Raw genomic sequence first — 24,969 nt, 5'->3', positions numbered from 1 at the left:
ATAACCAAAGCAAGAAACATAAAATGCCTGCTAGGAGAAAAAAAGAAAAAAAAAAAAAAGCTCTGAAACTTAAATTAGTTTTACAGTGAATGCAAACATACTCTTTCAGACCACTGTATGTATGTATTCTTTCTCCTCCCCTACTGCTGAAACAGCAAAGTGTGCATGGCAGATGGCATGAGTCATCTGAAAATTACTCTAGCAGCACTCTCTCTATTAGCCTCTGAGGAGTAAACTAGGATAAAAATATTCTGAATGCAAACTTAAACGAGGCAATTGTCATGAGGAGTCGTCAGGTCAGTCTACTTGCTTAGTTTGCAGAATTTTCCTTTCAATCAGCAATAAGCATTATGTATGAAGACACCATCATTTATCTGATCCACCGACCAAGAATTCATACAGAAGCAAGAAGGGAAGCAACTGAGGGACAAATAGTTGGTTTTCCCACACATAAGTAAAAAGAGTACCAGCCAAAGTCAGGCCAAAAGCCACAGCACATCATGTTGGACGGCACAAGCTATTTCTGGTGAGATGGGATTGCGCATCATAGCTGGGAGATCAACTTCCCACAGGCCCGGTAGGTGAATGTAAATCTGCTTGGTTGATGACATGGAAGGGACCTCAGGAAGTCTATCCCCTGTACCCAGGCATCAGCAGATAAGTCAAAGACATTTGCAAGAAGTTGCCTGGTAGTAAAATCAGCTGTGGAAGCCACCCCCAGCACAGTCACAGCCCCCCAGCTCAGTCACAGGTCCACAGAGGACATGGGTAGCCAGCAGGCACCCCTGCGGGGGTGAGCAAACGCGATGAGGTGCATCACACCTCTGGTCAGCCGTGGTCCCGCGCCGGGCACCCGGGGCAGCACTGGCCACCAGGCCGTGCGACACAGAGTAACTCGCCAGGGAAGTGACAAAAAAATCCCTGCATCACGTTCATGCGTCAAGGCAGCTTTACCAATCAGCCTGGCTCAAAAATGCAACTAGAGCACCATGCCATCGGTCCCCCTCTTTCACACGAAAGGCTGGAGTCAGCGGTGCCGCACAATTTCTTCCAGAGAAATTAAAACCATAGGAAGGAAGGAATTGGGATCCCAGCTGCAAGGAACACTAAGCACTCACTCAGGGATTTGAGGGACTAGCACACAATGCCTCCAACTGAAACTCCACTGCTCATTGGAAAAAAAGAAACAAAACACATACTTAAAAGATGGTTCAGATTATGCTGACAGTGCAAAAACTCACTACAGTGCAGGGCATTTCCCCAGAACCAACTACTGTAACGTTAATTGCCTGGACTCTGGACCCCGAGCTAAAAAACTCCTTCCCAAATAAACAGAACATTTTTTTTTTCCTTTTTGCTCCACCAACAATAATCCTCGGTCAACAGAAGCTGAATATTTGGTGTGCTTTAATAGCCAACAAGGGGGTGAAGCCAGTAACGCAGCTGCCCTCATCTTTGAGGAGAAGGTGGTGAAACTGTGCTTAATGTCATCTCTTCAAAAAGGCGTTTTCTGCATATGTACACGCTACCACGTCAGCCTCGTTGCATAACCGGGTTGTGCAATCATTGCACATTCATTTACATCTTCATTTTTGTTCCAGAGCTCCAGGAGGGGGATGAGGGATCACTGTCAAAGGACGGGGTGGACTTGGCAGAACTGGTCTTCTCGGCCACAGGAGGATGGTCTGAAGAAAGGGTCGGAGACGGTGGGAGGGTGCCGGGACTCCCTCACTAACTCCACTACTGCTCACCCCGAGCAGACGTTTGGAGCAAAGTCTTAGAAACCTCAAAGCAAAGGATGACTTCATAGCATCAGGGAATGACTAGCGTTAGCTTGGACTGCAAGCAGAGAAGATTATGGTTTCTCCTTTTAATACTTATTACTATGTCATTGCCACAGAACTGTAAAGAAGAAATAGGCAAGAGTGCAGTATCAGGTTTGCATAGACTGAACAAACTGGATTATTCAAGAGCGGCTCAAGTTTCCTAACAAGCATAGAAAAGTCTGCATTAAGATAACATCTTTTTATTTTCCCAAAATCAGTTGCAACAGGCTGCATTTTAAAATACTGCTTTATACTCCTGTCCCTGTTTTTATTTCAAGAAGGCATTTACCGGATTTACTACATTTGTGGATAAGGGCACAACACACCAACAAGCAGCAAGGACCAGACCCTAGAGCAGCACTAATACTCAGCTAGAATATACAGAAAATACATATATATATATAAAAAAAATATAGAGAACATGTATCTAATATATAATATATATTAGATATGTTATATATATTATATTTTCTATTATATTATATTAGAGAGAGAGAGAGAGAGAGAATATACCAGCTAGAATATACACTCACACAATGTTAAGAGAGATGCTCAGCTCTTCCAGCAAAGGCAAACCTTCAGCCATAAAGACCTGACACCACAGTTTTACTCAAAGGCTGTGTACGCTCATCAAGGGAGAGGGGGAAATAAAACAAAAAAAAAGAATTATCACTCAACTTGAGTCAAAGGAGAAAGCTCCTGGTTCAGCCCTCTCCGTCATTCTCTGAGGTTTCCAAGCATCATGCCACCTGCATTTAAGAGGCTGAAATGCCTTCCAGCACTGCCCTAATGCCATCCCAAGGATGGCAGGGCCAAGATACCGTAACAACCACAAGAAGGTGAAGGTGTCCTGAGTTAAACATGCAGTCACACTCTGGGTTTTCATGTAAAAATAAAAAAAAAAATTACATCTTTTTTGGTATTGCTTCCTTCACTATAGATTTCTAGATATTAATCGAGATCTAAATATATCTAGCCAGATAAAAATATGCGGTGCATTTTTATTTATGTTTTAATTATATAACACAATTTGCTCAGATCACACGTGAGGCTGCATCCTCACTCCGCATTTCAAACAGCTCCAGGTCTGAGCTGCAGATCCGTTCAGCTGAGCAGAGCTCGGCTCACAGAGGCAGAGCTGAAGTAGGGCAAGAGCAGCAGGGGCGACAGGCAAACAGCGACGGCAAACACCCAAACTAGGTCTGGCTCTGGCAACTTAAACTTCCTTAACATCACCACAAAGCTCATTAAATAATAATAATAATAATAATAATAATAATAATAATAATAATAATAATAATAATAGTCTTACTAATGAGTCTAATCAATAAACATTTATCTTGGAACAACACTTCCATCATGAATCTTTCACTCAAGCAGAAGCATTGCTTTCCTCACCTGAACCTCCAGAGACACTGAAAGGCCTTATGATGAGTAAAAGAAGCAGCACGGTATCCTCCGATATATCGGACATCCTATGGAGGGTGGCCAAGGGATGCACTTTAACTGCTTTAAGTACTGAGGAACCTACCTGGTGAATCGCTACAAACTTCTCCCTGTAACTGCTAAGAGGGAACGTGGTCCCCTTCCCTGACCCCCTCCTCACGCCTGAGCAGCAACCAGAGAAGTACCCACAAACGGGCCCCACAGACAGCGGCATTTCGGCAGGACCCCCTCCGCGGGCTCAGCTCTGGTCAAGGCTCTGACACCCAGAGAAACCTGCACAGCAGCACCTGCCAGCGCCGGGGCAGAAGCCAGGCTCCAGGCTTCCCTGAAAAGCCTTCTGCTCGTACCTCTTACTGCCTTCCAACGCTTGCATCCCAGGGGAGCGCTGCAGGACAGCTCCGACGCCGGAGCCTCGCAGGGCAGCGCTGCCAGGGGAAGGCGCCAAAGGGGCGAGGGAAAGACAAGGGGACTAACCAAACAGTTACAAATTACACCCGCTAATTACGCATTTCCAGAAGGGAGCCAACAGCAGGAATAATCTCTCTCCCCTCAGCGCACCACCGGGATGCCGTCAGAGCCAGGGTTTCTGGGAGAAGGGGCAGTGGGGGTTGCAAACGATTACATTTGATTTGAAAGTTCACATTTGAAGAGAATATTTTTGGAAAGAGAAATCAACTCAACACGTTAACAGCAAGCAAGAGCACAGAGCACATAATCCTTTCACATCGTGACAGGGGAGAACTGCGGAGGCCTGCGATGAAGCATCTCTGAATAACAGCATCTTCATTTTTTTGAATATCTAATCAGGAATTTCTATATATTGCAAAGCATCACAATAAGATATAATTTAGTTGGCAAACACTACAGATCTCTCAGTCTGTAAGTGTGCTTTTGGCAATCAAAATTTAAATCTGGATATACAGCCGAGATATGTACGGCATAGGTACTTTTTTTTCTAATTCCAACAATTAAATTCAAATTAGCAGATTAACTCGAATCAGTTTGAAGCAAATGCAAGCTGCAAGCAAATCAGCCTCCACCACCACCACAACAGTGTATTTTTGGATTGTTAGTATCCTTACTCCTGTTAGCAGCTTCAAATACATTTAACACATATTGAAGGGCAGCAGACAAAGTGAAACAAGTTTTGTCTAAATCTAAGAAGGCTACAGATGCCAGAACCTAGCACCGACTGGGACTCGAAACTCACACATGCCAAAAAAACATTTGCAACTGCGTTAATTCCCACTGTGGGAACTGAAAGGCAGCCTCATATAACACAACGGGCAACAAATCCATTCCTTTAATTTCAGTCGCCAAATTTTAATTAATTTCCATCCAGGCAAACATTAAGCGTTTCTGCTGATCTTGCAGGATGTAAGCTCATTTGCACAATAAATGCGGTCTAACAAGTCACCACATTTATAGCAAGTTACTTCAGCCTTATCTAACTGCGTAGTTTGAAAAGTCAGTGATGGGTAAGTGAAACTCCACCCACGTCACAGTTTCTGGAGTTAAGCACAAGAAAACTGAAGAAGTTGCTACCTTCTCCTTGCAAACAAGACTGGCAAAAGCATTTGGACGGTTAGAGTCCTTATTCTGAACTACGTGTATAGCCCTTATTCAGGAAGGAGAAAAAAAGCATGCACTTTGATTTTCTCCCACAAAATTAACGTCCATAGTGGCTGCTGCCTGTCCACACGTGGCCAACTCCAGTACGGAGATTTAAGACCAGCTCCAGGTGAGGAGCAGCGGTGTAGGACCCCCCCGCCCCAGATACAATACTTTTGCTCACTTGCTGCCCTCCTCCTCTGCAACATCAACAGCAGAGCAAGAGTGCGATGCCCCAACTGCGCGACCACCGAGCACTATGGACCAGCCTCCCCAGCAAGCCCTCTGCATCTCCTGTCTTCACTAACCTTCAACTTGCCCCAAAACTACAGTTCCCATGGAGAGCACAAAGGCTGTTTACACACATAACACCATGCATGCACACCGCTCATTTCATTTAAATTTGTTTTAATTTCCTGATTTCTGTGCATTATGAAAATTTCATTCTGGCACTAACTAAATTACAGGTGGGATGTCTCTAACACTTTTAGAGGGAGACAGCAGCAACATGTGAAAAGCTGACACCGGAGAAACATGGAGGGCTGGCATGAAGTGGCCTCTGAATGATAGATATTTTTTAAAATGAAGATGCCCATTAAATAAGAGCTCTTACATATCACAAAGTATAGCTAGGAGGTACAATTTACTCGGTAAATACTAAGGGTTAAGGGCATCTCTGCTTGAAAACACTTTTTTGGCAATCAATCCAAATTTAAATCTGAATATGTGCTGTTCAGACACGATGTCGCACACCTACCCAATGCATTCTCTCAATTACGCACATGCCGGGCCCCAGAACTTACACCCCTCAGACCTACACAACGAAAACAGCCTTGACAAAAGGAAAAAGGAGCCCCAGGTGCTCACACCGATGTGAGCCCAGGCTGCAGTTAACACACCAGCAAAGCGCTCGGGGAAATAGGGGCTGCTTCAAAACACAGTCCCAGCCAGCCCTGGCACACTGGCTTGGAGCGGCAACAGCACCAAATCGCACTCCCAGCTGCATGGATTCCTAGCATTCCCAAAAATTAGGTTTCTAAGGCTAGAACAAGAGAAGACTTGTACCTTTAAGTTTAATTAGCTCTAGAATAAGACGTATTTTCAAACAGAACTGTAACATCATTGATACTGTGCAGTGATGCAAGATGCCTTTGACAACAGTAAGCTGTCTGAGCCAATCGAGCGCTGCCCTCTGCTCCTCCAGCACATTTCTAATCTCTGGCCGACGCGGCAGCTGTCAGAGTCCCAGGAGATTTTCAGTGACCACATTTTTAAATCTAGCCACTTCTGGTCCCCTGTATCACAAAGCAAATCGCAAGAAACTGAATCTTTACATTTACTACAGAAGTGCTTCAAAACTCCTCCCTACGTATTATTTTAAGTGATCTGATAAAGGTAAGTATCCACTACCGAAATCTAGCACAAGCATGAGGCCTAATAAAGTTATTATTAGCTTCATCAATCATCAATCCAGTAAAAGCAGCTGACTTTGTTCTTTTTATTCCTCCACCCCCTCCATTAGGAATGGAAACCTACCAACAAACTTCATGATACAGCTGCTGCACCACTAACTTAAGACATTTGCATGTCACAAACTACAGTACAGGAATGAAGCACCTTAATTTGATGAACACACGTGAATAACATTCACCAAAATATATTTAGAAATAATACTTATATCTATACTTAATAATACTCAATTTAATTCATGCTGAAGCTCTCTATGGAGCAGCAGAGATGTCATTCTCCAAAATGTGACTCCTACCTGTGCACTCCATCCATTTCTGAAGTGCAGCCTATCATCTGAAGGGCAGTGTTTCCCCAATATTTAAAACCCATTTTGGCACACCAGACTTACAAACAAAATGCTACAAAATTCGTTTAAATATTAGCATGTATTACCATCTGCTTAACTATGACTAGCTGCAGCCAACATCAGTGAATTTGAAGTTTCTTCTTCACAGCAGTAGACAATAAAGCAAATATATCCATCTTTTACACATTTCTGAAAGAGGAAAGCAAGAAACTATTTACCAGGTATCTTTAGTATATCTTGCTTCAGCATTCATTACTCAAGGTTATAACATCATTTCCATTAGAAATCCCCGTACGAACTTTCTCCCAAAACAGAAGGAGCTGAAGGTTCAATCTTCAATCTCTGCAGCCACAGCCCTACGTATTTCACAAATCTGTAGCTGCAAAATGTACCAGTGCTTTTGTTTGAAAAGCCCAACACTGCTTTTACAAAATATTCACCAGTTGTGTAAACAGAGGAGTATATATTTAGGTAGCAAGATGCTTTGGAAACTGAAAAAAGTCTGAAGAGAGGTCTCAAGAGTACATCATTTCTGAAGCCTTATAAAAAAAAACCTAAAACACTAAAAAATATTGCCTGTTTTATTGTTAATCATTGTATTAAAAAAAAAAAAAACAAACCGAAAAAAAACCCCAACCTCACATACCTTACCTAAACATCTTTATCCCCTTGTACCATATTGCTTCCCCTTTCCATCCCAGGCTGCAAAAGCTCCAGTTCCCTAAAGCACCAACTTCAGTGACAACTTGTGAAACAAAAATAAAGATACTAAGGAAGCAGCTGAGCGTGTCGTAAGGAATCATAGAATCATAGAATAATAGTTTAGGTTGGAAGGGACCTTTAAAGCAATATGGTGGCAAAGAGAGCAGTTACCTTATTTTTGCATTGAAGTTCTTTAAACTCAGGCACTTCGGGAAAATTTAGCTCATTATGTCAGTATACAAAACCACGCAGGCATTTTGGTTTGGTGTTTAATCTTACCTATAATCATACAAGTAACCAAACAGACATCTCAGCAAATAGAAAATGGCCAAAGAAAATGGAGAGTATTTCCAACACGTAACTCAAGGAAGCTTAAAACCACCCATGAGCGCTGGGACCCATTGCACCAAGACAGCACAAGCCACTGGCAGCGGGTACATCTTGAGAATCCTGGCTGCTGAGAGCCGGCTCGGTCCCTCCCAGCCGCAACCAGGATGAGGTCTGCCCCAAAACCAGGCCAGCAATGTACAGGTTTGAGGTCAGAATGGGCAAACAGAAAAGGAGAAACAGAATTAAGTTGAAAAGGAACAAGCAGTTAAGGGCCGGCACTGCGATGCAGCTTCGCCACGCGTTATTCGGGCGCAGGCGAGGAGAGCACCTTGCACCTGCAAAGATTAAGCTGAACCTTCATTCCTGAAAGCTTCTCACTTCCTAAGCAAAATGCAAGCTGGTGACACACAGACAGACAAGGCAGGCTGTTACAAAGGACTTTTTCGTGGCAGTGAGCGGGTACGCAAGCCACTAAACAGTAAAAAAAACCCATAACGGGACGGGCAGAGGCTGGAACTGGTCTGGCCATTTCTGCGAGCGTGCCTCAGCTGAGATCTGGCATTGCAGCAGAAGGGATGCAATGAGAGCTTCCAGCTGTTGAGGCTATTACTAGTGCCACACATAAAAAGGTATGACTGTAATCGCATGTAACCTGTCAGGATCCAGAAACAGAAAACCAAACATAAATACTTACACATGCATATGCATGAGTGTGTGCTGTATATATCTATAACAAAATGCACGATGCTAGGGGGTCCAAAAATCACCCAGGGAAGCACCTACGGGAACAGAGGTAAATGCCTGCAAGTATGTAATCAGCACTGAGGGAATACACAGCAATTCCTCAAGGCAATCTTCAATTGTGATATTTCCATGTAGAAAAGAAAATGCATGATAAAAACCTCACAAAGATTTCACTCATTTAACTTTAAATAAATCGTATAAATTTCGGCGATTTAAATTGTTCTCTGATCTAGAATCAAAATCTTCAGACAACTTCTGTGAAGATTATTCTTGATTTCTCAAAGTCTTTCAAACACTTCATGCTACATGTGCCTTTTGAATCAAATACACCACAACCCAGAATTTACTCTGCATGGAGACCGATTCACTACGGAGTACAGTCACAACCATAGAGTATTCCTCCAGCGACACCACCCAAAGCACCCGCCCCATGCCTGCTTTGTCCTCATGCTTTCAGGCTGACACCCATTCATCCTTTCGCAGCTAGATATCATCTATTCTCATTCCTTCGACGAGGGCAACAAATAAATTTAGGTGATCAAGTTTCCTTGGGACTAGAAGTCAAGGAGGTGTAAATACCCATGCAACCTTAACACCTGCCACTATGAAAAACAAACAACACATCCACCTTCAGATCAGTGCCACCAAAACTCTGTGTTTTCTGCTTAAGAAAAATTATACGTTTTGATTTGAACCCATTTTCAAAAGTAGGCTAAAAGGATGAGACCATTCAAGGAAGCTTAACTGTAATAGCTCCTTCACGATGAATCTCAACAATCTTGCCATAAAGCAAAGACATCACGAAATATGCATGACAGAGATGTTTTATATTTTATATATGATGATTAGCCAAAAGGCTATCAGACTTGCATAATGGAAGAGTTATCCACAGCTGCGGTGAAGTTCTTGGAGGACTACAGACCATCTTAAGTCCAGCGTCTCCTACCAGCACAGCTAAAAGCAAACATTGCTTTCACTCGAGGACTACTAGGAGAAACGTTTCATTCTTCCATGCGACTTTCACAACAATTTCTTTTGTTATCTGTGACACAGATCTTGTTCTTGCTTCAGCTTTCTCTGAGCAACGCCGGTCGCTACCGGCACCCGTTCACGTTCGACAATGCAGCAGGTCTGGCAGAGCCCATCACAGGCGGCCACCGCATGCGGGGTCACGCGGACTTTGCTCCCGCAGAGTTCAAGGAGCGGGGTTTGTTTATAAAGCAGAGTCCATGCTAAGAAAGACTGGAATAAACTACTTTGTATCTACAAGTGAGAACAATTTCACCTCCCTGGATAAGCTACTATGAATAATTTTATGTTACTACCTCTAGCTTCCACTCTTATCTAAAAAGCCATTTTTATTCAACTGTTTTTATTTATTGGATGTTATTCTGAGCTCCTAACAGATAACGTTGACACCGTTGAACTTTTTTATTCAGTGAAAAATGAAAAAAAAAAAGCAGCCCAGCATCAGATATTAAATCAGGGCATGCACATTCATAAGCATCAGAGCAGCTCACCCTTGTCTTCTAGGTGAGAAATGCAGTCTTTCCACTACTCAGAAAGTGCACATGCTTTTTAATTTCTTGTGTACTTCATAGATTTTGTCTATTATTTGAAAGGTGCCTTGTTGTGCTTACAAATATGTAAACTCCAACAAGATGAAGTGTCTTGAAACTTTATTTAAGGGGGGGGGGGGGACCCACCCTTTTTTTCTCAGGCTGTGAAACACCCGTGCACAAAGCACTCCCAGCCCTAAGTCAGTGCCAGGCTCTAACGCGAACCCGCGCTCCCTCTGTCAGCAGAAAAATCTGCCGTTAATCTGCGCTCATCGCTGGAGCGATGCTCCTCCTCTGCCGGGGCCCTCGGCTGACTCCGGTTTCGCTCCCAGCCCCACGCCCGCAACTTACAGCGGGTCCCTGGTTCCCAGAGCACAAGCAAAGCAAGAGCTCCCAAATTAAAAAACATAAAATAATCCTTACTCAAGCCAAGCCCTGCATAAACGAGGCAAACGGGCTGCACGCCTCAACCAGAGCAGTTGTAGCACTGACACTCAGTGGCTGTGGGTAACTAAACTGGAAAACGTGTTTAAGAAACGCTGCATTTGTCTGGATAAAGTGGTGAAACCTGCAAGTGCACAACTTTCTGAGCAGCCTTTCTGGCAGTGAGGCAGCCAAAGGAAGGGATTAGGGCCACACGTGCCCAGCGCAGAGCACAGTAACTGTTAAATTACGGCAGGAGAGCACATGTGTGCCTTCACCCGCCACCAGCAGCAGGGTACCTACTACACCCTACCCCAGGGCACCACAGCCAAAAAAACTACCGGTACCGGCTGCCCCTCTTGCAGTGGGAGGTACGGGGGCACAGGAAGAGCTCGATCTGTCAGAAAGGGGAGCGCAAGGCTGCTTATTCGCCGAAGCACCACAGGAAGAGCAGCAGTAAAATAGGAAGCACCCAGTAAAGTCACACAGGCAGCAGTTTCCCATTTGCTCGCCTGAATTTGGGAGTCCTTTGCTTTAATTTTATTTTGGACTGTTTAGTTTCGAGTTCTCTTCTCATTCTGAAATCTATGTATCTTGCTTTTTTTCAAGGAGACTGAAATACCGCTGGAAAAAAAAAAAAAAAAAAACCAGCGTTTTCCAGTGACAAGCTATCTTATTTAAAAGTTGTCAGCTGTCAATCATTTCACTCCCATTAAGTGTTTTCACGAAAGATGTCTTCAGACAATTATCCTTTATTTTTTTTAGTCAAACACATTGATAGAAACTAACAAATTATTTTTTAAAAAAAGTCTTAAAAGCCTTCAGCTAAAAATTAGTTCAAGATTAATCTGCATTTCCTTAGCAGGACAGCGCTTACCTCTAAAAAGAACAAATTTACAAAAATCCAATGTAACAAACATTCCTAGCTACGCAATTAAAAACACATAAATGCACAATTTGAGTGGACACTTTTTTTTTTTTTTTTTTTTAAAAAAAAAGGTAAACAACACAGATACCAGAAAGTTGAAGCAAAGAGTTTGGCTGGCCCCAGCTGGACCAAAGTGACGAACACGTCGAGACGCACCGATACTATGCTAGGTGCGTGTCCTTCACGCATTTATTGCCATCATTAAATCCCTCGCGGGGCGGAGAAGGCTCAGTCTCTACTCAGATGGAGAAAGCTTATTCTGACAACGCTGTCACGCAACAGTGCCATGAAACCGCACGCTCAGCCTCCGCCGCACACCGGGGCACAGGTGGGTGACACTTTCTCGACAGAGGCCTGGATGAGGATGAGGATTCGGTCGCAGCAGCGTTCAGCATTGGCCACCCACGGGGCTGCAGATCTGGGGGGGACCGCGGGCCTCTGAAGTGGGCACCGCCACGGTGGGTGAGGGCCAGCGTGGCCGCACATCCCCACGCGAAGTGATGCCAGTGCCCCTGGGGGCCCCCCAGGACGTGGGGATGGGGGTCCCCCCCGGGGACCTGGGAGGAGGCGAGGAGGCTGGGCTGGGGCTTAGTTCGGGCCTGGCTCTGGGCAGCACCGGCCGCTCGGCTCCAGCCCCAGTCCCTAGGGCCCATAGGTCGCTGCCACCGCCACGGAGACCCACGCCACGGGGAACAAAACTCCGTCTAACAGGGGAAAGACGCTCCCGCGGCCCAAGCTTAACGAAGCCATCAAGACAAACACAGCGGCTTACTCATTAAACACATGGTATTTCTGCAACCCTTGTCCTGCCTCCGCTCTTTCCCCATCCCTGTTTGCTTCTGCCCCCATCTCCCGCCGCCCGATGGCAAACCCCGCCGCGACGGGGAGCCTCCCCCCTCGCCCCCCGCCACATCCCCGGAGGCAGCCCCAGCCCCGATGGCCACCCCCCACGGCACACGCGTGTCGAGTCCCGGCCGGCCGCCCCGGGGCGGGGGGGGGGGGGCAAGAGGCGGCGGCGCTTCCCGCCGGGTTTGCCTGGGGACGGTGCCGTGACACGGCGTGAACTTTTGCTTTCGGCGCGGCAGGGCGCGGGGGGGCGGCGGGGGAGGCGGAGAGCGGAGCTGGGGGGGTGGCCCCTCCTGCCCTTCGCGGGGGGAGGGCAAAAACGCTCTTTTTTTTCCCATTAGGAAGGGTGAAAAAAAAAAAAAAAAAGTAAAAATTTAAGGGGGGGGGGGGGGGGGATTAAAAGCATGGAGGGGGAGCGCTGCAAACTCCGTGGCGGGCAGCGAGCCCAGCCGTTGGCAAAGCCACAGCTCCCTGCCCGGACAGCAGCGCCCGCAGCCTCTCGGGACCTCCCAACCTCCGACGGGGCAGTCCACCCCCCACCACCACGCAACCCTCACCTTCCAGCCGGCCGAGCTGTTGCTGTCGCCTTTATCCTTGAAGTAGGGGACGCTCTTGACCATCCACTCGTAGATCTGCGAGAGGGTGAGCCGCTTCTCGGGGGAGCTCTCGATGGCCTTGGTGATCAGGTCGGCGTAGGACAGGTTGCCCCAAGCGTTGCGGCGCGACGAGCTGCTCTTACGGGGCTGCCCGGCCACCGGGCCCGGCGACAGACCGGCCACGGGCGGTGGCACCGGCGGTACCGGCGGCGGGTGGAGGCGGCAGCCGGCCTCGGGAGCCGGGAAGTCCCCGCAGCGGCAGACGGTGGCCTCCGGGGGGGCGGCAGTGGCGGGGGGCAGGGGCGCAAAGTCCTCGCTCTCCTCTAGCAGGCTGAAGTTGCTGATGAAGTCGGCGCTGAGTCCTCCCGAGGCGGCAGCACCGGCCGCGGCACCGGTCCCGGCCGCCCCCTCGGGCTGCCCGCCGCAGGACGGCGCCGGGCTGGAGGTGGCCGAGCTGGGGGGGTTGAACTCCGGCCGCGGCAGGGGCCAGGTGCAGGAGCGGGGCCGCGGCAGCGGCTCGAAGTCGGGGTCGATGTCCACCAGCTGCGGAGCCTCGGCCATGGCGAGGCCGGGGCGGGAGCGCGGCGGTGGCGGTGGCGGGGCGGCGGGGCTCAGCGCCGCCGCCCCATGCAGGCTCCGGGCGCCCGACGGCGCGGCCCCGACGGCGCGGACGCCCACTCCCCTCACGGCTCCGGCTTCGACCCCGCCGCCCTGCCCCTGCCCGGCTCCCTGCCCTCCGCGCCGGCAGCACCAGCAGCAACACCAAGCAGCAACGACCCGGCCGCCCGGCGCGCACCGACTGGAGCGACCGCCCCGCGCGGGCCCGCCTCCAGCCTTCCTCCTCCTCCTCCTCCTCCCGGCGGGGAGGGACGGCCCGCGCCGCGCCAATGGCATCGCCGCGCCGCCCGCCCGCCTCCCGCCGCGGGGCCGGTTTGGCAGGAGGGTGCCGGTGCCCCCGTGCTGTTTCTGGGTGGTTTTTGTTTTCCGGCGGCGGGGGGCGGGAGGGTGAGGGGGGGTGGTGGTGAAAAGGGGCGGGCGGCGGGGGGGATCGGCGGGCGCCTGAGGGGGAACCCCCGGCTACAGCGGGGCGGCTGGATGAGGGGGGTGCACGGGGAGAGGGGAGGTGCGGGAGGCTCTACGCTCCCAGCTCCGTGCGGGACGCCGCTGCCGCCCGTCTGCCCGCCGCGTCGGCGCCCTGGCAGCCCCCGCGCGACGGGGCCGGGGGCTGCGGCAGCTGCCCGTCCGCCCTCCCTGCCTCCTTCCCTCCCTCCCTTCCTGCCTCCCTCCCTCCTTCTCAGGCCGGCTCCTCTCCAGAAAGTGTCTGCGCCTCCCGAAGTGATAAACCTGCCCTTCGGCTGAGCGTGTTTTCATACCGTGAGCTGGTGTTTTGTTCCGTGGGCAGGCACGGGAGCTCGGGATAACTTCTATTTCAAGTCGACTATTAAAGATACTTTTTATTTTTCCCGACAGATCCCAAGGCTGAACAATTTAGTAAAGCTCAGATTCCCCCCTTCCAAAGGGGCAGCAGTTCAGGATATGCCACCTCTGCCTCCCGAGCCCGTAAACGTACACAGAGATGTATGTTCGAGGCAACACAGGAGCGTTGTTCTATTTAAAATTAGATGGAAGACGTATCCACCCCAGGGATGAGGCACGACTCAACACCTTATCCAAACTGGTAAACCCTACCTGTTAGAAAATCTTGTGTTTTCGGTAGCAGGAGAGCTTTTAATAGCCTATTTCAGGCATGGGCTAGTAAGTCACAAAACAGACAACCAGCCATGGCTGGTTGCTGGATGCTGCCTGTCAGAAAACCGCTGGAGCAGGGTAACTGTCGCTGCTGAGCCGGCAAACCTGTTGCTCTTCCCTCCTCTCTGCACCAAGGCAGAGCGTGTTAATGTTATTTAAGTGCAGTTCATTGTTCCTATAAAAAAATAATTCTGAAAATGAGTAACAATAATGAAGTGGAGAGAGAGTATAAGACTGGATTTAGGCCCACGGCATAGAATTTAGTGACACATCATACATCTACATACACTTGCTGTCTATTATGAAAACACTTTTTAAGAGATGCGATGACACCTAACTATATAGTTAGTGCAACATACCCGTAAGTGCATAGAAATTGATCAAATTTTAAAGCACTGTTGTTGTCATGTTTATTTTCCCAAATGCCAAAGGTGATTATACCTTATTATAGGTTGGCTGCTCGTCAAATTTCAGAGTTGCTTTGCCTTTAAGTCATTTCTATTTTTTCCAAATCCTGCAAAAGATTCAACCTGCAAATTTATATTGTTTAGCCCATGGATTTTAGAAAACCCCCTTTTTTTTCAGTTTGTGAAGAAAAAAAAAAAAGGGCGAAATAGTCCCAGTTCAACCTAATAACTTGCATACCACGTTTCAGCTTGGAACAGTTTTATCCGGCAGCGTTACACAACTCGGCTAGAGCAGTTGCCCTGCAGTAAGGGAGAGCACCCTGCCTTGGAGAAGCAGAGATTATATAATGGTGAGAAGCAGCCAGGGATGCCCGGTGAATGGACATGTTTAAATGGGAGCCAAAACAAAAGAAGTGCCCAAGAACACTGAAACATTCTCTTTTTCTTTCCTTTGCATCTGAAAAAAAAAAAAAATCGAAGAACCAGACTGGCACCCATCCTGCTAAAGGAAATGGATTTATTACCCAGGCTTTCTTCTAAGGATTTTGTTTTTAAATCTTTCGTCCTTGCTTTTTTATTTTATCAAAAGTAGAGATGTTATTCCCTGACCTCTCTTGATAGATGCAGATCTTGAAAAAAAAAAACTTTCCTTTGTTAGGTGCCAACTGTGAAAACTGGGAAGAAAGCTACTGCTTTAGGAAGGCCTGGCGTGTTCGTAGTTCAGCCCAGCTCATTCTGCAGAGCAAGGGCTGTATTGCCCTTCCTTGACCCTACACAGCATTGCAGTCGCTCACCTCACCTTCTTGGCAGGGGCCTGTCACATTTGTGCCCCGTGTCGCTGATGTTCCTGCAGCTCAAAACTTCGCCGTGAATGCCAACGGCACTTTGCAGTGAGGGCTGAGGGGCATGGAGGTAACGCACAATAAAACCAGAGCATTCAAAATGCTGCATTTGCTCAGTGAGCAGGGCCCCGTGACTCACAATGGGGTTGTGATTTTGAGATTTCGACTGTTGCGTGCTGTCGGCTGGGCCCGAGTCTGCTGGGGGAAGGATGAAGGCCGATGAGGCGATGCTGTGCGTGCTTTGCTGGGATGAGTAATCCCAGCAGTCTGCTCAGACTTCCACAGAACTCCCCAGGTGAGTGAGTCCTTCTGTAAGGCCCCTGGTCAATGCATACATGATCCTCTGCTTTCCTCACAGGATTTCTTCTCTCCAACAAATGTTTGGGGATTGAATCCTTTCACGTCAACCAATTTTAGAGTCGAAGCAATAAGGTGACACATATACCACGCACAGGATGAAGGCAACGCAAGCCATGTGCCTTAACCTCACCTGAGCCGCATTCTCGGTCCACCCCAACCACTGACCATCCTTTGCTCATGCTGCCATGAAAAAAAAAAACACGCATTTGGCTGCTGAAGGGAGGCTTCCTCCTCCTAAAACAGCTCAGCGTAGCAATGGCTCAGTACAAGAAATTTTACTGCATCTACAAATGACAGTGTTAAGTTTATCTCATCTCCCACAATGCCGAAATGCTGATGGATGCACCACAATTCATTTTCTACTCCTACAGTCCTCCTCCTACACTCCACCTTTTCATTTCTCTACTCCTACTCCTGCTCCCGTTTTCCACGCCTCTACAGTACAATCTCTCCTATCATCCTTAGCATCAACTCGTGTTTTTTTCAAATTAAAGACATGAAGATTGCCTTTTATCATCACTAGAAGAAAGCGCAGCCTTCTATTCATATACTGGGTTCGAGGCAGCCAAAATAAAGGAGCTATACTGTCTTTTTACTACTGTCTGTTGAATTCATTCTCTGAGGTTTTGATCAAATTCAGCAGGAGATTACATGAAGTTGAAAGTACTCGTACTCTGTGTATGGCTTTTTTTTTTCTACATATGTGTGTGTGGTGAGAGAGTACAAAGGTTTTAACAGAACAAAAAACAACTATGAAATACCAGCACCTGCTATCAGAAGAGCTGGAAGAAAGCTTATTTTCTGAGGGAGGAGTGATGGGGGAGATCAGCCCCTCCAGTTTTCTCCCACATCTCTCAGAAGGGACTGACTTTGGTCTGCAGTGCACGATTCCAAGCAACCTGGGGATCGGAAGGGTGGCGCGGCACCTCAGTCACATACCCTCCCAGCCTAGGGTGAGGGGCGGTCAGCCCACACAGCAAAGTTTGGACGTGTCCCGGGTGGACAGGGCATTCGCACTGCCCAGCTGAGGGAGTTCAAGGTGCCTGAAGGTCTCCCAACCAGCCTGAGGCTTCTTATACAGCTGCCAAAGAAGGGCAGCCCCTCCACAGCGCATTTTGGAGCAGGAGCTTATCTTCACTGCTGTGAGTTATCTCCTGGGAGCGTGCATCTCTCCCCACCAACCAAAGGAACTGCACAGGGAATTTGAGGATCTGCTAGTCCCTCACCATGATTGGTGGTGCGAATGTGCCCGCTCCCTTTCCATCCCACCTGTCGCCTCCCGCTTCACATGGCAGCACCAGCAGGCAGGTCAGGGTCCAGCTGGCCCACAGAGAGGTGGATGGTCACATTTAGGGTCACTCCCAGTCAATGGAGGGAAACACATCCCCCCACAGGTGATTTGCCACTCTAGACGGCGGAGCTGACCGGCCACGGGGATGTCAGGCTCTCGCTCCAAGTCATTCACACAAATCCTACCCAGCGAATCCCACCCACCACGTTTGTAGCGCCTGGAAAACACGTAATCGCCACTTCCCCTGCCATCGCATCCCCAGGATTTTCAGGGCTCCAGGAGTGTCTGGTGGCTCAGTGCAAACCAGAGGTGACGGGCAGGACGATGCTGATCTCAAGGAACCACTTGCTCAAGCAAAACAAGTGGCACTCAGCCTTGCCTGACACAAATGTTTGTGTTACTCCATGTTACCTATTTTATGCTGGAACCAATTTAGCCCAGAAGGGCTGTAGCCCTCTCCAGCTTAATGGTGAGAAAGAGACTGTGCCACAAAGCATCAGGCTAATCAGGCACTGCAGAGAGATGTCGAAAGAAAGGTAAAACAATTAGTCCTCCTTTGTAGGTGGGGGAAATTGGGTCCCTGTGAACACACATGGTATGCAGAGGACCTTACAGAGGACGCAAGTGTAGAGATGGATTTTGAAGCCAGGTCTACCAAGTCCCAGTCCTTAGGCTTAAAAAAAAAAATTCATGTCACCAAATAGTTGTCAGGATACTTGCTGGTGTGGGATTTGAAGTTACTTTGCCTCAGCTCCTCCTCCTGCTGCACACAGGTGAAAATCCTATATGCTCCCAGTAGAGGCAGCAAGGCCCTTCTGGATTTACATCCATACGGCCGAAATTAGGGCCTGGAGAGCTTAGTCCATACTGCCTCCACCACCTGCCCACCTCATGGCACGTATTTCCGAGTCGAAATCTGTTAGGTCCTCACATAGAGCGGTGCAGCACCAGCTTCCAGAAAGCCTCCAGGCAGCCCAATCCTTCTTCTCGGAGGAGGTGGGGAACCAGGGTTGATGATGGGAGAGCTGCCAAAACAGCCAAGCGCTGTCTCCTTCACCTCCTCACCGCCTGCCACGGGGCACTGGGTTGCTGCGACCGGGGCTCTCACAGTAGCTGCTGCATCCTCAGTACAACCACAACCTCCTCCTCCTTCTCTCCACCACCAGCAGCAAGTCTCCAAATTCAACAGCAACAACCCACAGCCAACCCACTCCTCCTTCCCCAATTGCTCTATAGTGGCTTCAGTGGCCGAGAGCGTCCAGAGGGCTCGGCAGGCGCTGCTGCCAGGAGGAAGGGTGAAAGGGAGCCATCAAGAGGGGTGAAGGTGGGGTTGTGCTTCCTGGACTGGGAGATGGAGCTGCTGGGGGTTGGGCTACCGAAATCTCGGTGCAGATCTAGTGGCTGCTGAGGTTGGACCACCCTGGCTTTAAAGAAATGCTGCAATAAATATTTAGTTAAATAGATAAAAACAGGATTGAGTAAAAAAAAAATAAAGTAATATTTTAAATTAAAAATAGCTAGCAAAAATATTTACTATGTATTTTTTGACAATTTCCTTTGATGTTGTTCATACCTCATTTGTCCTCAGCATCTACAAAAATGTAAACAGTCAAGATTTGAGGGCAAGGTTTCATGGAAACCATTTCGAAGTCGCACTGTTTGAAGGAATTGGAATTTAATTTTAAATTTCCTTGTGTAATAGTTCATGTCAGAAGGCCTCATATGTTTTTCTGGTTGAAGAAGAGAAATAATAGTATGACTTTACTGGTTGGGGTGATTAATGCAGCTGAAATTCCTACTAAGTGTGGCTCTTACTTAGCATTTGGACAAAACCGTACTCACTGAATAAGCTCAAGTGAGGCATACATTACTGGGAACCACAGTCTGCTGCCACATTTCATAAACAGAAGAAGAAGAAGGTAAACTGAAGAAAATATCTGACACAAATTCGTCTCTTGACTCTCTCATGATCTAGGCTGAAGATCTCCCATTTGAACACATACACTCTCACACCCATGTATGCATACCCATAAGTGAAAGACTGAAGTACAATATGCCTGAAAAATTATCCTTACCAGGATCAATACGACAAATTCCGAAGGTAGTGTCTACATAGCGCTATCTGGTTTTAATGTGTCATGTGCAATCACTGGCCGTGATGTAAAAACAGAAGGCAAGAGTTTATCAGGTTTCAGATTCAGCTGAATCACCCGGCCCACCCCTATGCAAAGGCCAATGTGCCTGGAAGTAAACACAGTTCAAGTGGTGTGTATGTTTTTCAGGGTGTTGAGTTTCTGTTTTGTCGTAAATATGATCTATTACAATATTCTCCCACATCCTACCGTCAATGTTTCAACATTTTCAGGTGCGTTTCTCATTTCTTGTTTTCCTTGATATATTGCTGGAGGAAAAACTGACTGGCTTCGCATGATAGCTTTTGTATATTAAATAATTTTATTGTGTTTGAGCAACAAACTAAAAACAGGACGCTTGACAGTTATGGTATAATTCAGTGGTTTCTCTTCAGCCTGTAGGAAGGAAAATTCATGGCATGGTACAATGCAATGCTTGACAACTATTTCATCTTCTTTTCCTTTGTTTCACTGGAAAACTGATAGCTACCTGTCATCAACAAGAAAAATAATTTATAGCCAGAATCAGCACGGAGGCTGTGGCTTAACAAAGACTTACTTTTAAAGACGATTTTTTTTTGCCATCGTTGATTTCATGCTTGAAAAGCATATTTATATATGTATATGATTGTATTTGCATACAAATTAGCACATTATGTATATGCTACACAAATACATACACATAGTATCATTATATACATTTTACGCTAGATTATATAGATGCAAAAACATAGAATCATAGAATCATAGAATGGTTAGGGTTGGAAGGGACCTTCAAAGGTCATCTAGTCCAACCACCCTGCAAGGAGCAGGGACATCCCTGACTAGGTCAGGTTGCTCAGAGCCTCATCCAGCCTGGCCTTGAACGCTTCCAGAGATGGGGCCTCCACCACCTTTCTGGGCAATCTGTTCCAGTGTTCTATAACTCACATTGTAAAAAAATTTTTCCTAATTTCTAATCTAAATCTACCCCCCTCTATTTTAAAACCATTACCTCTCGTCCTATCACAACAGGCCCTACTAAACAGCCTCTCCCCATCTTTCTTGTAGGCCCCCTTGAGGTACTGGAAGACCGCTATCAGGTCTCCCCGGAGCCTCCTCTTCTGCAGGTTGAACAGCCCCAACTCTCTCAGCCTGTCCTCATAAGAGAGGTGCTCCAGCCCTTTTATCATCTTCGTGGCCCTCCTCTGGACCTTCTCCAACTGCTCCATGTCCTTCTTGTGCTGGGGGCTCCAGAACTGGACACAGTACTCCAGGTGGGGTCTCACCAGGGCAGAGTAGAGGGGGAGAATCACCTCCCTCGACCTGCTGGCCACGCTTCTCTTGATGCAGCCCAGGATGCGGTTGGCCTTCTGGGCCGCAAGGGCGCATTGCCTGCTCATGTTAAGCTTCTCATCCACCAGCACTCCCAAGTCCTTCTCCTGAGGGCTGCTCTCAATCCATTCCCCGCCCAGCCTGTATTTGTGCCTGGGATTGCCATGACCCAGGTGCAGGACCTTGCACTTGGACTGGTTGAACTTCATGAGGTTGGCATGGGCCCACCTCTCCAGCCTGTCAAGGTCCCTCTGGATGGCATCCCTCCCTTCCAGCGTGTCGACGGCACTACACATCTTGGTGTCGTCAGCAAACTTGCTGAGGGTGCACTCTATCCCACTGTCCATGTCGCCGACAAAGATGTTGAACAGGGCCGGGCCCAGCATGGACCCCTGAGGGACGCCACTCGTGACCGGTCTCCACCTGGACATCGAGCCGTTGACCACCACTCTCTGAGTGCGGCCATCCAGCCAACTCCTTATCCACCGAGTGGTCCGTCCATCAAACCCATGTCTCTCTAGTTTAGAGAGAAGGATGTCGTGCGGGACAGTGTCAAAAGCTTTGCACAAGTCCAGGTAGATGATGTCAGTTGCTCGTCCCTTGTCCACCGATGCCGTCACCCCGTCATAGAAGGCCACCAAATTGGTCAGGCACGATCTGCCCTTGGTGAAGCCATGTTGGCTGTCACCAATCACCTCCTTGCTCTCCATGTGCCTTAGCATGGTTTCCAGGAGAATCTGCTCCATGACCTTGCCAGGCACAGAGGTGAGGCTGACCGGCCTGTAGTTACCTGGGTCTTCCTTAGTCCCCTTTTCAAAAATTGGGGTTATGTTCCCTCTCTTCCAGTCATCGGGGACCTCACCAGACCGCCACGACTTCTCAAATATGATGGCCAGTGGCTTGGCAACTTCATCCGCCAGTTCCCTCAGGACCCGAGGATGGATCTCATCAGGACCCATGGACTTGTGCACCTTCAGGTTCCTTAGATGATCCCGAACCTGCTCTTCGAGTACAATGGGCAGTTCTTCATTCTCGCAGTCCCTGCTTGCACCTTCTGCAGTCCCTGCTTGCACCTTCTAATCCCTGCTTGCACCTTCTAACATGGTTAGACAATAATAGTAAGACAGTATTTTGACATATATACATATATTCCTACGCTGCTGGTGACTAACACATTACAGAAGGCAGTTTGGGCAAGATGCTCAATAGGTAAAGTTTGTAGCATACAAATATTGTCCACGGCGTAAATGTCCACAGCAGGACGATGACTCCAGGCACTTCCTTTCATCTTGTGAAACACAGTTACTCTGTTCTTTTGTTTCTCTCTCTGTAAAATGGGTATAAAAATGTCTGCCCATTGCAACCCTGTTAGTTAACAGTTTAAGTGCTTTGAGATTGGTGCTGCAAATGCAAACCTTGCTCACGCCCGGCCTGCGAGGAGAACATACTGATGAAACTGAAACCAGCAAGGTCCCAGAAGCAGGTTCTGCGTAAAGGCAGAGGCACACCAGGTACCGGTCTGAAAACAGATAAGAAGGGCAACCAGTAGTTTCAATTCTACATTTGCATCTGCCAAGCCCTGAATAGTGAACCTCCACCAGGATCAGAAGAGCTCAGGCCACGTGATGCATAATAGGAAGGCACACGGCAGGTGGCAGGTTGGTGGCTTCTCTTTTTATCCAAGAAGGAGATGGGGATCTCCGATGAGATTTAGGAGAGGGCTCAAGGTGGAGAAAAGCATCGGGTGCAAAGGGCTAAATGGTGGGGCCGTTCAGATCCGTCCACCCACATGTTACAGAAATGCTGCTGCAGCTGCAAAGAAATCAGCAGTGGCTCCCTGAAAGCCACCCACTTTCACTCTTTCCTCCAGTTGTGGCTACCAACCTTGCTGGCTGCTGAAGTGGCTTGCAACACTAAAAAAAAAAAAAACAAAACAAAAAAAAACAAACCAAAAAACTGCCAAGCAAACAAAAAAACAAAGTGGAGTCTCAGACAGCAACTGGACTCTCTGGTATCTCCTCTTTGCCAGGGTGGAGATCGATTCATTGAGGCACAGACTCACAGGGATACCTCATCATCATCTCCAATGGGTGCAAGAGCTGTTGGACAATGAGAAATGCAAGGAAGGAGCAGAAAGTAAAGAGTGAGCCAAAAGAAAAGAGGAAAGAGTGAGGGCAGATAAGGAAATCGCAACAAGAAGTCACAACAAGGGCAAAACCAGCAAGAAAGGAAAAAAATAAAAAGGAGAAAAATGAGCACAAAACAAGGAGAGAAATGAGACTTGGCCAGAAAAAAAAAAAGAGGATGCATATCAAAGCATCCCAAATTGGAGCTTTTGCAAAGCAAAACCCACAAGAATACTTAAAAGGTGCTGAAGGACTGTCATCCCAGAGCTGTGCCTCCACGGGATGGCGGGCAACCACCCGCAGGTGTCCAGGGCAGCTCTGCACATGTGTCTCCCAGAGGGCTCCCCCTGGCCACCTTCACGTCCCCACCACAGGCTGCCCTGCGGAGATTTAATGGGCTAACGGACCCAGAGCTCCTGCCCCTGGTGCAGTCAGAAGCAATTTTGCATTTCCAAAGTTCACGCTGCAGTGAAGTTCACCCAGTCGAGTGTGTGCTGCAAAGCTGGTCCTTCCTGCGCCTCGCTTTCTGCCGTGCAGCAGCCAGTCAGCATTTCCTTTCCTTTTAATCCTGAGGCATGGCTGACGTTGCCCCACAGTGCCCACAAGCCTAGAGTAAGCACTCCTGGGCCACACTTCTCTGCCGTGTTTCCAGCAAAACCAGGCACTGCTGCAAAAAGATACAAGATTGGGGGTCAGTAAAGGAACTCTTGCTTGGCGGTGCTCCATCCCAAACAGCCAAGCACAGCGTATCGACTGGCGAGCTCGGAGACACCGGGGGACTGATAGCTCTTGATGAAGTGGTATATGAGGCAGCCAGCTGCTCTCCCCTTGACCCGCCTGAATAAATGCCAAGGCCCCCTCAGCATTTCTTGCTAGCGTTCTGCCCAGGAGCGCCCAGCCATGATGGCCACTGAGCGTTCGGATACACACTTGAAGAAAGACTCAGGAGTCAAAAAAAATGGACAGGGGATAAAAATTATTTTTTAAGAATTCCTTAACATATATGGGTTTGTTAAGAACTTGAGCCTGGTATAGGTTTGTTGCAAAACTGCGTTTTTATATTACAGGAAATCCAGTTCAGAAAAGCAGGACTGCTTGTTTCTTTTCCAGACAGATGTGTTTACATTTCAGCTGATACCTTCTTATAACTTTTTTTAGTGAAACCTTTTCTTACAGCTTTTTTTCTCTCTTCCACTTATACATCTCATCTCACTCTCTGTAAAATGTCCCTGGTGTGGTTGAAAAGTCACTTTGCAAACAAGCAGGGTGCACACTTTTCTCACAGAACTCCAAAATCATCACTCTCTCCGCACATCAAACTTCCTGCAAAATAAGACTTCTATAATGAAAAACAAGAAATGCAATTCTAGATACTGGAAGTGTTGTGTTAACACAGACAGGCAAAGCTGCCTTCTCCGTTGTTCCTGAACAAGGCTTTTCCACTCGTGATGTCAGGAGGTGCCGTCCAGACAAATAACAGCAACCCACATCTCTGCGGATTCTCCTCAGCCTCCATAAATAGGCACTTTCTTTGCTGCTCCATCACATGAATCTAATGAGTTGGTTTTTTTAATATTGGAACTAAATCAGGAGTGCAAATTAGGGCACCGGTCTGACCCTGTCTAGACTCTTCCTCCTCAACCTCCTGTTCACAGAGGGGCACTTAGGGTGTGAAGCAGATGTACAGCCTCCTCTAGAGCAACACCTGAGATCCACCACAGTAGCGTGTAACCCGTTCAAAGTCAGCTCCCCAAACCAGGCAGGCTCCATGCCTCAGCCCATGGAAAAGCACAGAGGTGAGGAAAGGAGTTGCCCTCTCCAGAGCCCCAAGGCTGCAGAGGAGGAAGCTACAGAAGCAAGAGTCCCAGGCTGAAGGATGACTTTGTCACCAACAGTCTTCAGGTTTGTCACCCTGGAGACT

At 48.0% G+C, this 24,969-nt stretch overlaps 1 protein-coding gene across 1 annotated transcript in view; it reads right to left on the bottom strand.

The window, feature by feature from the left end:
- The window catches only part of FOXO1 (forkhead box O1), a 64,724-nt gene extending 51,131 nt beyond the window's left edge, over positions 1-13,593 (bottom strand). Inside the window, exon 1 of the mRNA XM_086771919.1 lies at positions 12,789-13,593. Coding sequence (XP_086628045.1) covers positions 12,789-13,388 — 600 coding nt within the window. The 5' untranslated portion in view covers positions 13,389-13,593. The remainder of the gene's footprint in view (positions 1-12,788) is intronic.
- Between the last annotated feature and the right edge of the window lie 11,376 nt (positions 13,594-24,969).

Source organism: Chlamydotis macqueenii, chromosome 1, assembly GCF_036417535.1.
Source record: "Chlamydotis macqueenii isolate bChlMac1 chromosome 1, bChlMac1.mat, whole genome shotgun sequence".
In the NCBI taxonomy this organism is placed as follows: Eukaryota; Metazoa; Chordata; class Aves; order Otidiformes; family Otididae; genus Chlamydotis; species Chlamydotis macqueenii.
Note: the sequence above shows the minus strand (reverse complement) of the source record. Positions and strands in the feature narration are given on the sequence as shown.